This window comes from Stegostoma tigrinum, chromosome 8, assembly GCF_030684315.1.
Source record: "Stegostoma tigrinum isolate sSteTig4 chromosome 8, sSteTig4.hap1, whole genome shotgun sequence".
Taxonomy (NCBI): Eukaryota; Metazoa; Chordata; class Chondrichthyes; order Orectolobiformes; family Stegostomatidae; genus Stegostoma; species Stegostoma tigrinum.
Genome location: NC_081361.1, coordinates 15,070,201 through 15,086,484, shown reverse-complemented (window position 1 = coordinate 15,086,484; position 16,284 = coordinate 15,070,201). Strand labels below are relative to the sequence as shown.

Sequence of the window (16,284 nt, the reverse complement as noted above, 5' to 3'; positions counted from 1 at the left end):
CTGTCAAGGCAACAGAGAAGTGGGTGCACAGCCACTCACTCAGCAGAGATATAAACCAGATTGCTAGCCTCACATCAATTAAATAAGAGAGGGAGGGAACAAAAACAATGCAAAATCACTTCACCTGAATGGGTGTTGAAACAATGTCACAGGATGCAAGCCCTGGCAGTAATGAGATCTTCAACCTGAAAATGAAGTGGTCACTTGAAAAAGCAAGAGGGAGACCAGGAAAAGTTTGGAGAACAGAGGAATGTAAAAGTCAGATTTTCAAAAACATCATGAGTGCAACTTTAATGCCAGATATCTGTCAGAACAGCCACAGAGCTGAGCAGCTTTCATAATGGAATTTTTAAAAACCTCAAGAGAAATCAGCAGGAGAAAAAGAAGCTGAATGTCATTAAAAGCATGTAGTCAGTAGTCAAAAGTCAGTAATGGGGAAATAAGCTTTTAACAGAAAAGAAAATGTGGTGAGGTAAGTAAAAACCCACATGTAGCCAAGGAGATAACTTGCATGTAGCCAAGGAGATAACCTGCATGTAGCCAAGGGGATAAACCACAAGTAGCTAAGGAGACACCCCACATGTAGCCAAGCGGATAACCCAAATGTAGCTAAGGAGATAGCCCACATGTAGCCAAGGGGATAACCCACATGTAGCCAAGGAGATAACCCAAATGTAGCCAAGGAGATAACCAGCATGTAGCCAAGGAGATAACCCACATGTAGCCAAGCAGATAACCCGCACGTAGCCAAGGAGATAACCAGCATGTAGCTAAGGAGATAACCCACATGAAGCCAAGGAGATAATCCACATGTAGCTATCCTGAAGAGGGACTGATTACCAAACACTCAAAGTAAATTTGATCCCCTACAGGGAAGAAAGCGTGGAAAAACTAGGGTGGGAAGCAGTAGTGAAACTTCTGGCAGTTACTGAGCAGTTTTTGACTATTTACTCAAAGGAAAATTTAACATGAAACAAATTACTAAAACTCTTCAATAACAGTTTTGAGTGATTTCGGATTAATCCATTTTGCTCCATCAGAAATAGCTGATAACATAAGCATTTCAATCAGATGTAAGTGCAGTAATGTGATGTCAGCACTCTAGTAAGTGAGCAGCAACAAAATTATTGAACGTAACTGTGCACAGTAAGAAAGTAAAATGTTAATAGTCTGATAATTGTTCATCAGGTATTGATTAATTCCATCCTGTCTGGTGAATACAGATCAAATTAGTGCTCAGAAGGAGATACCATAGTGTGGAGCTGGAAGAACACAGCAGGCCAGGCAACATCAGTAGAGCAAGAAAGTTGTCGTTTCGGGTCAGGATCCTGCTTCAGAAGGATCAATGATGCCTCTTCCTGACCCTGACTGCCAATGACAACTGCAGACAGACACAGAGACCCTCCTTGCCTGCCCGGCTTCAGCTGCATCTACAAACTAGCGGTGTGGATGCTGGGCACACTTTTTATTTGACATTTCAAAAAGAGAATGGAGCCTCAGCTTCAGATTAACCTCTCCTCATTTTTTTTTATTCATTCACGGGAAGAGGGTGCTGCTAGCCAGGTTGCATTTATTGCCCGGGGTTCCATGGGTGGGGTAAAGAGTCAACCATATTGGTTTAGGTCTGGAGCCACTTACAGGCCAAACCAGCTAAAGATGGCATTTTCCTTCCCGAAAGGACATTGGTGAACAGGTGTGTTTTTTCAAACGTTGGCAATAGATTCATGGTATTATTTAACACTTTGAATTCCAAATTATTTTTATTGAATTAAATTTCCATCGTGGCAAGATTTGAACCCAGGTCCCCAGAACTTTGTCTGGGTGTCTAGAATAAGAGGTGACACGGTGACTCAGTGGTTACCACCACTACCTCACAGCACCAGGGACCGACGTTCAATTCCACCCTCAGGTGACTGCCTGTGCGGAGTTTGCACACTCTCCCTGCATCTGCGTGGGTTTCCTCCAGGTGCTCCAGTTTCCTCCCACAGTCCAAAGATGAGCAGATTAGGTAGATTGACCATGTTAAATTGCCCATAGTGTCCAAGGGTGTGTAAGTTCGGTGGACTCGCTACAGGATATGCAGGGTTACAGGGAAAGGGTAGGGGGATGGGGATGGGTCTGGGTGGGATGCTCTTTGGAGGAGTGGTGTGGACTTTTTGAGCTGATGGGCCTGTTTCCACACTGCAGGGATTCTATGAAAATTCTACAAACAGTCCAGTGATAATACCACAAGGCCATTGCTTCCCCTCATCTAATTGAATGGAAGGTGGTTTCTTCTGTTTTGGTGAGGCTCCTATTGAGCCTCTAGCCTCAACCCTTTGCCCTTGCACCATCCTTAACTGGATGGGAGAACTGCCCTCTGACATTAATTGGAAAATTTGGAAAAACATCACACAGAGTGGCTTTCTAATCTCCATTTCAGCCTGCTGATAGAGCTTGGCGTTCTGCAAAGAAAATCCTATCTTACTTGATAAAGACTATAAGAAATATGAGTAGACATAGGCCTTTCAGCCCATTGAGTCTGCTCCACCATTCATGATTGCCTTGATAATCCTCAACTTCACTTTCCTGCCTTTTCTCCGTAACCCCTGATTCCCTTGTTGATTAAAAAAAAGTCCACCTCAGCCTTGAGTAAACTTAATGATCCTTCTTCAACAGCCCTCTGCAGCTTAAAAGCCCACAGATTCACTCCCCTGTGAGAGAGGAAACTTGACCCCATTTCGATTTTAAATGTGTAACCTTTAATCTGAGGCTATGCCCTCTAGTCCTGAACTCTCCCACAAGGAGAAACAACCTTTCTGCATCCACCCTCTCAAGTCTCCTAGGAATCTTGCATCATAAAATCGCAATCATGGATTTAATCAAGACTGTGCAAGTAATTGTTGTTCAGAATGGCTTCAAAATGTCCACATCATCGATACATATGAAACAAACTGATGCCCTGGATTAGATACCGATTAAAAAGGTAGTGTGTGCTTGACACTGTACTTACGTTCGTTGTTCAGGTGACTCCCCTATGCTGGGCTATCATGGTGCAGGCAGCTCTCACTAGGAACAATTTCAGGGTCTATTGAAGAGTGATAATATGGGCTCTGAATTTGAATTATCAAACCTCCCTGAAAGGTTTTCATGAAAACCTATCAGCTTACATCTCCAAATGGGACAATTTAAAAGCCATGCATATTATATGTTCACCATGGACTCTAAGTTTAGACATTAAAGTTGTTAAGTCAGGACTGGCGGCTCAGATGCTGCTCATGCATCTGTAGAGATAACTAAGAGCAAGTTGCATGAACTGATATTATCTGAAGAGTTTTGAAATCAAGAATGTACCTTAAATACCCAAACAGAAAACAATGTTTTCCTTAGTACAGTACTTTCAAACTGAATAAAACTACATGGGTTATTTCAAATCTTTTTGGACCCTGTAATTAACTGTAAAGGAGGTTGAGTTTGAAAATGTCTTGGAAGACAGTACAGCTGGCAATGAGGCAGGGGACTGGAGCTTGATGTCTTCCCACGGCCACTAGCAGGAATCTCTGTAATACAGCCTTGCAGTCTCGCATTGGGCTTTTGAGGTTATTCCCTATTTGATGGCTACTCCAAGGCCCAGAGGGAATGGCAGTAATGACCACCCTCTTTCCCCGGGGAGCTCCGCTGTCATGACTCCACCCGGAAGATTGTTGGGATTGACTTGCCTTGCTCAGCTTTCTCCCAGAGAAGAGGTGCCTTGGCACTGGGGCTCCCACTCCTTGGCAATGGCATTGGCATTGGCAATGGCGCCGCTTGCAGGATACTGATGAAAGGCCAGCCCTTTAATTGGGGATAATTAAATGGCAATCGAAATGGTGGCCAATTAACTACCACTTTTGCCCCTGGCAGTGGGAATTCAGGCCAGTATGTTGATCATTGCAGAAATGTGGTCCAACATGCTGGTGGATTCTGTTCTGTCATGTGATCCTGCCCATTGTTGAAGGACATGTCGTGAAATTGCACTTCAGAATATTGTTTGCTTCAAATTGAATGCTTCAGATCATTGTCTAAAATAAAGGCGCAGCATTCATTCCTGCTCATGTCATCAATATATACACTCTGGTGCAGCCAGACTAGAATGGAGATTGTGGAACATGAACCAGCATCATCAACCAGTTTTTTTTTCTGCAAGCTTGTAATGATGCCTTCTGAATGTACTGTTTTCTTGAGAGTGCTGTAGAAACTTATGAATACCAATAAATGATTTTCCACAAACCTCTCCAATTCTGATTAAATGCTTAGGAGTTCAATCTGGATAAATGCCAGGTATTGCATTTTGGTACAACAAACCAGGGTAGGGCTTACACAATTAATGGGTAGTGTTGTAGAACAGAGGGACCAAGGGTTTCAGGTACATAATGCATTGAAATTTGTGTCACATATAGACAAGATGGTTAAAAAGTCATTTAGCACACTTGCCTTCATTGCTCAGTCCTTTGAGTATAGGAGAGGGGAAGTCAGGTTGAGATTTTATAGGACGTTAGTGAGGCCTCTTCTGGAGTACTGTGTCCAGTTCTGGTCTCCCAGTTATAGAAAGGATACCATCAAGCTGGAGTAGGTTCAGAAGAGATTTGCCAGGATGTTGCCGGATATGGAAGGTTTGAGCTATAGAAAAGGCTGGATAAGCTGGGGCTTTTTCCACTGGAGCGTAAGAGATTGAGAAGTGATCTGATAGAAGTTTATAAAATAATGAGGGATATAGATAAAGTTAATGGTAGTTGTCTTTTCCCTAGGATGGGGGATTTTAAAAATAGGAGGACATTTTTTTAAGATGAGAAGAGAGAGATTTAAAAAAAGACATGAGAGGCATTTTTTTTCCCACAGACGGTAGTTCGCGTGTGGAATTAGCTTCCTGAGGAAGTGATGGATGGGGATACAATTATAATGTTTAAAAGACATTCGGATAAGTACATGATAGGAAAATTTTGGAGGGATATGGGCTAAGAGCAGGCTGGTGGGACTGGTTTAATTTGAAATTATGTTCGGCATGGACTGCTTGGTCTATTTCCACGCTGTATGATTCCGTGACTGCGTGATCTAGGTTGTTTGTCAAGTTTCAACAAAGTCCAGCAATTTTGACAGGTTGTTATTTATCGTCTTTCTTTACCCCACCTTTCACAGCACTTTATCAAGCATGGATAAGATTATACACTGGGGTACAATAATGGGCAGCACGGTGGCTCAGTGGTTAGCACTGCAGCCTCACAGTGCCAGGGACCTAGGTTCAATTCCAGCCTTGGGTGACTGTCTGCGCAGAGTTTGCACATTCTCCCCGTGTCTGTGTGGGTTTCCTCCAGGTGCTCTGGTTTCCTTCCACAGCCCAAAGATGTGCAGGCTAGGTGGATTGGCCATGCTAAAATTGCGAATAGTGTTCAGGGGTATGTGGGTTATATGGGTTTGGGTGGGATGCTTCAAGGGGTGGTGTGGACTGGTTGGGCCAAAGGGCCCGTTTCCACACTGTAGGGAATCTAATCTAATAGAATGGCACAAAATAACAGGCTGGATAAGATAACAGACTGGGGTAAATATTAAAATTGGGGAAGATGACAGACTGAGGTAAGATTTTAGGTCGGCTGTTGGTCAACTTAGACAAACCGTTCCTGTTTTTATTCCAGAAACAGTCACTATATTACAATTACAGGAGAAATGTTATCTGACACTTGTCCCCCTCTCTCTTAATGAGACAGAGGGGTATTTTAGATTCCTGCACCCACAAACCTAAACTAGCCTGGACTATGTATTTAACCAAGAACATTTCTTGTTTGTGTGAACTTGCTATATGTTGCTCTTAGATTTATGCTATTACGGATAATGATTTGCACTCATTTGGCTATTATTACTACCTATCCTCTGTAATAAATAGTGGCAAAGTAGGTTCTTTATTCTCCTCAGTATCAAAACACAACTCTGTGCAATTTCAATTGCATTGGTAACTAATTTTTGTTCCCCCTTTGGTTCTTCCTTGCAGGTTCTCCCCGCAGCCCTGTCAACAAAACTACCCTCACACTGATAAGTGTGATCGGCTGTGTTATTGGACTGGTTTATGGCTCACACCTGAACTGCCCTTTGTCTGTCAAAGTTGTTCTCCATGTCCCAGAACATCTCATTGCAGATGGTGAGTACATAAAATCTATTCTCGGTTCAATGCATTAGAGGATGCTATGTATAAAAACAAAGAACAAAGAAAATTACAGCACAGGAACAGGCCCTTTGGCCCTCCAAGCCTGCACTGATTGAGATCCTCTGTCTAACCTGTCATCTATTTTCTAAGGGCCTGTGTCCATTTGCTCCCTGCCCATCCATGTACCTGTCCAAATATATCTTAAAAGATGCTAACGTGTCTGCGTCTACCACCTCTGCTGGCAATGTGTTCCAGGCATCCACCACCCTCTCTGTCAAGAACTTTCCACATATATCTCCTTTAAACTTTCCTCCTTTCACTTTGAACTCATGACCCCTAGTAATTGAGTCCCTCACTCTGGGAAAAAGCTTCTTGCTATCTACCCTGTCTGTACCCCTCATGATTTTGTAGACATCAATCAGGTCCCCCCTCAATCTCCATCTTTCCAATGAAAATAATCCTAATCTACTCATAGCAAGGGTATTTTTCAAGCATTGGACGGTGGGGACCATGGACAGGACCTTGCTGGGCTTTGTCAGGGTTGGAGATGGAGGAGCCAGGAAAGTGGCGGGGAGTTGCAAAGCAGTGACTGCCTTCTTGCCAACGCGGGCATTTCTTTGGACAGCCTGGTAACTGAGTCAGCTGCCCACTCCATTGAGACAATCAATCAAGTTGGTGGATTAAGGCCCCAATTCCATGGGCATTTAGAGCTTCTACTAATGTTTTGACAATGTAAAAGCACACCCCTCAGACATGTGGACTCAAGGCAAATTTCTGGTTGTAGGTCAGGGAGATATCAGATCTGACGTTTCCGTGCTCGAGTGATGCTCTGGGAATGAAGGGCTGCAGCTCAGTCAGTGAAAAGGTGATGCAGATAGGTGTCCTCTCAATCCTGATATCCTTGTTGAAAGGAGCAGTCCCCCTCTCCAGAGGCAAAAACCTGCCAAAAAACAGATCATGCGACAGGCATGTGTTGGCCACCTTGAAACTCCATTTTGAAGTGTGCAAGATAATTTGCGCCCTTTGCCACTTTGCCTGGTTTGTCCCATTGGGCTGTCTGTGGGCAAGTCTTTCTGTTGAAGCATTCCTGTGATTCTTGTCTGCCTCAATCAGCTGCATCCATCCCTCCCTCCTGAGGGCATTACCAAGGCTTCAGAGCTGCTGACTACCTGAATGAGCAGCAAGAGCCAAAGGTTCACCTTCTGTCCTGACTGGAATGGCAAACATGGAGCCAAATAGCGAGAACACTGCCTCCTGGAACATTGTGCCGCTGGTGTCACAGGTGGCAAGTGTGGGATTGGAAAACTTGCTTTTGCAAAGTGCAGAGTTTATAGACTGTGGAAGATCAGGCCCATTGCCTTACAGCAAATAGAATGGAAAACATTCCTAGTGGAAGCAAGTTTTATTGGAAATATGATGTAATGGCAATAATGGAGACCTGGATCAAGAAAAACTGGGAAGGGTTGTCAAATGTTCCTGTGCACAAGGTGTTCAACAAAGATTCAAAAAAAGGAAGGAAAGGAGGATGAGTGGTAGAAATGGTTAAGAAGGTCATTGCAGTGCTGGAGAAAGAGGATGTCCCAAGGAATTTATTGATGGAATCAGTTTGGCTGGTTAAAACGAAAGGATGCAAACACTTTGCTTAATGTACTCTGTAGACTACCAACTAGTCAGAAGGATATAAAGGAACAAATCTGCAGAAAAACTGTAGAATGCTGTGAACATAATACAGTAGTGATAATGGGGAACCTTCCTTACCAAATGTAGACTGGGGTCGTGATAGTGTAAAGGACAGAGAAGGACAAATGTGCCTAGATGGTATTCAGGAAAATTTCTCACAGTTGTGTGTGTCCATTCTGATAAGTAAAGATGCACTGATCCAGTTAGTTCTTGAAAGAAGTTGGTCAAGTGGATCAAGTTTTAGTGGAGGAACATTTTGGAGACAGTGTTCATTGTATCGTAAAGTTTAACATGATGCTTGAGAATGGAATGGTCAATCCACAGTAAAAATAATTAACCAGAGTAGAGCCACAAGAATAGAGATGGACTAAATAACATGGAAGAAAATATTGGCAGAAAGAACTGAAGCAGAACAATGTGCCTTCAAAAGCTTTCAAAAAAGTAAAGGTTTAGCTCAGTCAAGGCATATTCGCTCAAAAGAGAAAAGTAGAGTAAACAGATCCAGAGCTTCCATGAACACAAAGGATGAATGAATGAAAAAAAAGGTATGTTTATTACAAATGCTAGGTAAAGCACACAATTGAGAACAAGGATGAAAACAAAGCGTTCAGAGGTTGATGGAAAGCACATTAGAAAATTGAAAAGGGAATATGAGAAAAGATTGGCAGCTAACATCAAAGAGATCCCGAGGCTTCTACGGGCTTATAAACAGTAGAAGTGTGGCCAAAGGAGCATACGGTCATTTCAGGACTAACAAAGGGATTTTACAAATGGGGGCAAGGGGCATGACTGAGAGAGGAAATGAATACTTTGCATATGCCTTAACTGAAGAGCTGTATACTCCCAGGCCATGCTGACAGAACATGGAACTTCTGTCTTTAAAAGTGTTCAACATTAATAAGGAGTAAGGGATCGTTGTGTTGTTGGTATTGAAAGTTGACAGGGTAAAGGGATCAGATGAGATGCACACAATGATATGGAAAGATGTGAGTAGAAATTGCAGTGTCACTGACAAACACTTTCAGTCTTCTCTAGTCCCAAGGGAGGGAACGACGACTGAAGAAATTGCAGACGTTGTGCCTTTGTACGGAAAAGGTTGTGACGATAAGCCCAGCAATTACAGATCCATCAGTTTAACTTGGGAGATGGGGAAGCTTCTGGAAACCATTATTCAGGATAAAATTAATGGTACCATGGTAAAAGGTATGTTAATTAGGACGGGCCAGCACAGACTTCTAAAAGGGAAATTGTGCTTAACTCAATTACTGAAAAAGGTTTTTGAGACACATGAAGGTGCACATGGACTTCCAGAAGATGTTAAAGACAGTGGAATGCAACAGACTTAGAGAAACCTTACAGGTCATGTAATAAAAAGGGCAGTAGCAATATGAATATAAAATAGGAAGCAGAGAATAATGGCCGATGGATTACTTTGGGCTGTATGTAGTGGACTCCACAGAAGCCGGTATTGGGACCCTTTTCCTTATATACATTTATGATCTAAATATTGGTATGCAGCGGACAATTTCAAAGCTTGAATATGGTATAAAACTTGAAATAATTGTAAACCGTGAGGAGGATAGGGTAGAACATCCAAAGGACATAAACAGGTTGGTGGTCTGGGCAGATATTTCACCAATGAAGTCCAATGCAGAGAAGTGTGAAGTGACACATTTTGTTTGGAATAACATGGGCAGACCCTACAAAATAAGAGGTACAATTCTTATAGATGTAGATGAGCAGAAGATCTGGATGTATTTGTATACAGATCATAAAAGGTGGACAGAACAGTCAATAAAGTGTATTGGCCTTTATTAATAGTGACATAGATTGCATGAGCAAAAAGGTTACATTGAACTTAGAAACAATACTTCTTGGGCCTCAGCTGTACTGAAACAAGTGTAGGGGAGGTTTAAAAGAATAGTTCCAGAAATGAGATGCTTTGGTTGTGAGGATGATTGGAAAGCTTCAAGAACTGTTCCCCTTGGAGAGAAGGCTGAGAGGAGATCTGACAGAAGTCTTCATAATTATCAATAGATATGAAGAAACATTCCGGTCATAAAAGTATCGAGAGTGAGAAGGCAAAGGTTTAAAGCCTTTTGAAAAATTTTCAAGTGTGATATGAGAGAAGACCTTGACACACAATGAGTTGTTCAGGTTTGGAATGTTCTCTCTCAAGGCAGACTCAATTGAAGCTTTCAAAAGGGAAGTGGATGGTTAATCTAATGGAAATAAAAAAGCAAGGGCTCAGGATAAAGGCAGGAGCATTGCTGCTCATTTGGAGGGACAGAACAAACACAACAGGCCAAAAGCCTTCTCCTGCCACAAAATGTATGTGATTCTGTTAAAGCAAGGACATTACATTGAGGTGCAAACATTTACCTTTATTGGAAATTAAATCTGGACTTCCTTGTCCCTTTTAATCAAGTGAATATTGATTCATTTTAACAGATGTACAGTAATTAAATCAGCAAATTAACTGGTTGCACTGAATGAAAGCAATCAGAGGATTGAAAATCTTTGACGGTCTTTGGCATTCATTTGGCATTCATTCTGCAAAACTTGTTTGAATATCAAATTATTAGAGATTTGTAAAGAAGCACTGCAAGTTCCAGTAGAGAGATTTTGACATCAATGCCTTTGCTTTGATAGTAATGGCATATTTGCGCAATAACAAGATTGAAAGGACAGCCAATCATATTTGGGATCACTTCTTCAATAAAGGACAAATGAACCCAGGGACAAAACAGCCTTGAAATTCCTCTTCTGCCCATTCCAGCAGTCAAAACTACTCTTGGAAATCACATGGTTGTATAATCTTATACTCATGTAGCGACAGTGTCCACTACTCTTGTTGGCTTCTATTCAAGAGGCTCTAGTTATTCAACAACCGCTTACCGTCCAGTGTTTTCCACCCGCTCTAACATGTATTAAAACAATGTTATTTGATCTTCTTGATTTGTTCAATCGCAGTAATCCTTCAGGAGGCACAATAGTTTAATTGTTCTGGGCAGAAATTCAACTTAGGCTGAAATGGAACTGAGTACCAGACATGATGGATAATAGTGTCCAATCCAACTATTTTTGTACACCGCTCGAGATAAATTACTGTTCTACGATATGAATTATTAATATTGCAAGTATGCATTGATACCTTGTTGTTGAAATTAAAACTTCAAAATTAAATTTTCAATTTCTTTCAGCGTCTTTGGGGAAAGCCTAAGCTACTGTCAATTCCTCACAGGATCAGTGGATTCATCCTCTTTTCATTAATTCCTCTTGATGCAGTGACATATATTTACAAATTCTGTAGACATTCATTATGAGGAGACCTAACTGAAATTCCCTTGACTGTTGTGGCATTGAATTATCCATTCAAAGCCCAGACATTGAGATAGACTGGAGGCTGCAGTGGACATTTATTGAAGGTATTAAAACACACACAACAAAACTCACTGAATGAGAGTAACCACATTTTAGTATCACATTTTTGTTTTGTTTCATAAAATCAAAATACTGCAGCTGCTGTCAACCTGAAACAATCACAAAAATTACTGGTGAACCTCAGCTGGTGCGACAACATCTGGAAGGAGAGAAACAAAGTTGACACTTCGGGTCTGATAAGAAACTTCTTCAGAACAAATAAGGGCAGGGCTTATACAATTACAAGTACAGCCTCGATTTGTGTTGTAGAACAGAGAGACCTGGGTGTTCAAGTACACAATTCTTTGAAGTTTGCATCACAGAATGCTTAAGGTGGCGTTTAGCATGCTTGCCTTCATTGCTCAGAATTTTGAGCACAGGTGTTGGGACACGATGTAGAGATTGTACAGGACATCGGTGAGGCCTCTTCTGTAGTTCTGTGTACAATTCTGATCACCCTGTTGTGGGAAGGATATTATTATCTTAGAGAGGGTTCAGAATATTTTTGCCAGGATGTTGCTGGGAATGGAGGACTTGAGTTATAATGAGAGGCTAGATAGACTGGTATGTCTTGCACTGGAGAAGAGGAGGTTGAAGGGTGACATTAAAAAAGTTTATAAATCATATGGGGCATAGAAGAAGTGAATGGCAGGTGTCTTTTCCCCAGGGTGGGAGATTCCAAGACGAGGGGGCATACTCTTAAGGTGAGAGGAGAAAGATTTAGAAAAGACATGAGGGGCAATTTCTTTGCACAGAAAGCAGTTCATGCATGGAATGGACTTCCAGGGTGCATGTGGGTACTGTTACAATGTTTAAAAAACATTAGATGTGGTAATGAATAGGAAAGATTAGAGGGATATGGACCAAGTATGGGCAGTTGGGTCTAATTTAGTTTTTCTGTGCTGCATGACTCCATGACTTGACAACTTATGTAGGCAAAGCAAGTGGATCATGATATCCAATTGGAGCCAAAGAAAGTTGGTTTGTCTCTCCACAGGTACAGCCAAACCTGCTGAGTTTCTCTTGCCCTTTGAGGTTTTATTTTAATTTCAGACTTTTCTCCTGTCGAGGAGACATTTTCTTGATTTCACCACTGAGAAGGCAGCTTTGGTAGACTCTCAGATAACAAGGTGTAGAGCTGAATGAACACAGCAGGCCAAGCAGCATCAGAGAAGCTGGAAGGCTGATGTTTCAGAAATGAAGAAGGGTCTAGGCCCAAAATGTCAGCCTTCCTGCTTCTCTGATGCTTCTTGGCCTGCTGTGTTCATCCAGCTCTACACCTTGTTATCTCAGATTCTCCAGCATCTGCAGTTCCTGCTATCTTGGTAGACTCTCAGTTTGGCATTCTCAGTCAGTTTGACACTCTCTTGATCAACTTGATCATAACAGATGCAGCTTTTACTATGTTTTTGTTGATTTCACTGTGAACTGACAGATTGCTGGTGATTTTGGAGCGTGGATTTGTGAAGTTATTGATAATTTGCTGCATCACATTGTCAGTGCTGTTTGATGGCAGATTGGTGGCATTGAGCATCATGACATTCATCTTCCTGACATTAAGAGTTAAAGCAATCTCTCAACAAGAGAGATTGTCTATTTGTTGCTGCAGGAAGTCCTTAGTGAGCAACATTGATGTGCCATTGTCAGTGTCGAGCAATTCTCTGAAAAGACTTGACGTACCTTTGTCTGCGATCTTAGGCATGTAAAGCTAGACAGCTTTCTACTACTGTCAGCATGTGTGCAAACTCTCTCTCTGGAAAGTCTAAAGGCATATGGCTGACCTTACTGCAGAGCTGAAAAGCTTTCTTTTATTAATTCATGGGACATAGGAGCCATTGGCTTGCCAGTATTTATTGTCTGTCTCTAGCTGCCCTTGAACTGAGTAGCTTGCTTGGCCAACTCTGAGGGCAGTTCCAGGTATTCCATATTGCTGTGAGTCTGGAGTCACATGTAGGCCAGTCTAGCCAAAGAAAGCAGATTTCCTTTGCTAAAGGGCTTTAATAAGTCACGTGGGTTTTTTTTCCCCCAACAATTGGCAATAGATTTATGGTCATCAGTAGATTCTTAATTCCAGGCCTTTTGCTTTTTTAGTAATTGAATTCAAATTCCACTATCTACCATGGCAGGATTTGAACCTAGGAGCGTAGGATATTAGCTGAATTTCTGGATTAATATTCTAGTGTGAATACCACTGTGCCCTTGAGGTTACCCTATCACAGCTGATCTTGCTTAACATATTGCTGTAAAAGGATGACATTGGATTGAGCAGCTTCAATGAGCAGCAAATGTGTTTTTGCAGCTTAAATAGACCATGTTTGCTCACATGGATTTTATGCTTGTTGAGATTGATGAAGACAATCTGTATCATGGTCTTCCATGGTCAAGGCATCTCTGGCAGCTATTGGACTGAAGGATAATTTTAGCTGCAGATTTTCCATTTCTAAACTGCAATGGGATTTGGGAGAGATGCAGCCAACCAGGATCTGCTGTCCCATCAAGGACAAAACAGACAAATGCATCTTCCACAATGCTAAGAGCAGAGAGATGCCTTGCTAGATGTTACAGACAGTGAAATCACCCTTCTTCTTGTCTTTGCATCATAAATATCTGGGTACATGGCTTATTTCCTCCAGGAGAGTCAGAGAAGTTTGTCCAAATGCTATTGGCATACTGGTTCTCCATGCTTGATGAGTTCAGGATGTAACATATCACCAGCTGGAGCTTTGCCTGCAGCAAGCAAGTCAACAGTTTTGCTGAGCTCCCCTCCTGAGAGTTATCCAGCTGGGTTATGACAGGCAGACTTTCCATGCCTGGACTACCTTTGTGACAGCATTCTCCCTAAAATACAACTTGAGGCAATGCTTCACCGTCCCATCTCTCCAACTGTTTACTGGAGTGAGCGATGCCTTCCCCTGCTTTTGTTTGCAAATGAACTTTTCACAAAACCTATGGACATATTTCGCCCTTTGTATGTGCCTCTGACATTTCTTGTGTTGCAAGTCAGCTGGACATTCCAGGATATTCTAGAAGTGCTCGGAAATCATGCTGTTGTCCATTTGTTTGAAGGTGTAAAGTGTATATAATAGATATGGAGTTCCAAACTTAGTGCAGAGGACTTACGTGGGGAACAGGGTAGGAAATGCATAGTAAATGCATGTCTTAATTTTTCCAGGCATTGAAAAGCCTAACCAAAGACTACTAGACTACTTTTCACTTATACTTTACAATTATTGGAAGAGTAAGTGGTACTATATTGCTACCTATTGCTCATTTCCCCTCTCAGCAAACAATGTTCCCATCTACTGTCAACTGCTACAATTCATTTGCCCCAGGGTCTGCTTACCACCCTTTACCAATCAACTTTGTTTTACCAGCTGACTGTAAAGAACAGCAGGTTGATGTTCTGTTTTTGGAAGCTCCTGACTTGTATGAGATCGCCCATTTGTTAACTGCAATTTTCTGGAAGGTATTATTGAGTTTCTCCGTAAATTAGCTTAATTGTTGAGGAACAGCTAATTGAAACCAAATGATAGTGCTAAATGGAATGCATTCAGGATGACTGGAGAGTTTTGTCTTCACTGATATGGGGTTTTGGAACTGCATCTGTGTCGAGATGGTATAACATTAAATTGCCTAGGATTTCACTTTCAAGCTGTCATATAGGCTGTATTTTACAGATAAGATTCCTGTCTCCTCAGGTCAAATGTTGTCCGATATAATTTGTTTCACATGGATTGTTGTCTCTGAAATACAAAATCTGATGTTGCTCCAATGTAACAGAGTGGTGTGTAAACTGTTCTGCATTTGATTTGTTATCTAATCCTAAAATTGTTCAAAACACTACGGATTGAGCTTACCATATTAACCAATTTGCTTGTATATTAAATGGATGTGGTAGCTTCATTTTTTCTGCTGGAGAGGTCAGTACAGGTGAATTTTGTTGCCTGGCCCTATTATTGTTATGCACTTGAAGGTTTTTTTTAATTAGGTACCTCATTGGTAGGATTTTGATCTCGTTTTGGTACAGTAACTTTGCCAACTTGTTGTATTTTAAGTTCGTTATTAGAACATAGAACATAGAACAGTACAGCACAGAACAGGCCCTTCAGCCCATGATGTTGTGCCGACCATTGATCCTCATGTATGCCTCCTCAAATTTCTGTGACCATATGCATGTCCAGCAGTTTCTTAAATGTCCCCAATGACCTTGCTTCCACAACTGCTGCTGGCAACGCATTCCATGCTCTCACAACTCTGTAAAAAACCCACCTCTGACATCCCCTCTATACTTTCCTCCAACCAGCTTAAAACTATGACCCCTCGTGTTAGCCATTTCTGCCCTGGGAAATAGTCTCTGGCTATCAACTCTATCTATGCCTCTCATTATCTTGTATACCTCAATTAGGTCCCCTCTCCTCCTCCTTTTCTCCAATGAAACAAGTCCAAGCTAAGTCAACCTCTCTTCATAAGATAAGCCCTCCAGTTCAGGCAGCATCCTGGTAAACCTCCTCTGAACCCTCTCCAAAGCATCCACATCCTTCCTATAATAGGGCGACCAGAACTGGACGCAGTATTCCAAGTGCGGTCTAACCAAAGTTTTATAGAGCTGCATCAAGATCTCACGACTCTTAAACTCAATCCCCCTGTTAATGAAAGCCAAAACACTATATGCTTTCTTAACAACCCTGTCCACTTGGGTGGCCATTTTAAGGGATCTATGTATCTGCACACCAAGATCCCTCTGTTCCTCCACACTGCCAAGAATCCTATTCTTAATCCTGTACTCAGCTTTCAAATTCGACCTTCCAAAATGCATCACCTCGCATTTATCCAGGTTGAACTCCATCTGCCACCTCTCAGCCCATCTTTGCATCCTGTCAATGTCCCGCTGCAACCTACAACAGCCCTCTATACTGTCAATGACACCTCCAACCTTCGTGTCATCTGAAATCTTACTGACCCATCCTTCAATCCCCTCATCCAAGTCATTAATAAAAATTACAAACAGTAGAGGGCCAAGGACAGAG

The 16,284-nt window shown here is 41.9% G+C and overlaps 1 protein-coding gene across 1 annotated transcript in view; it reads left to right on the top strand.

The window, feature by feature from the left end:
• Positions 1-16,284, top strand: part of astn1 (astrotactin 1) — a 1,971,124-nt gene that overhangs the window by 809,957 nt on the left and 1,144,883 nt on the right. Inside the window, exon 6 of the mRNA XM_048538653.2 lies at positions 6,002-6,148. Coding sequence (XP_048394610.1) covers positions 6,002-6,148 — 147 coding nt within the window. The remainder of the gene's footprint in view (positions 1-6,001; positions 6,149-16,284) is intronic.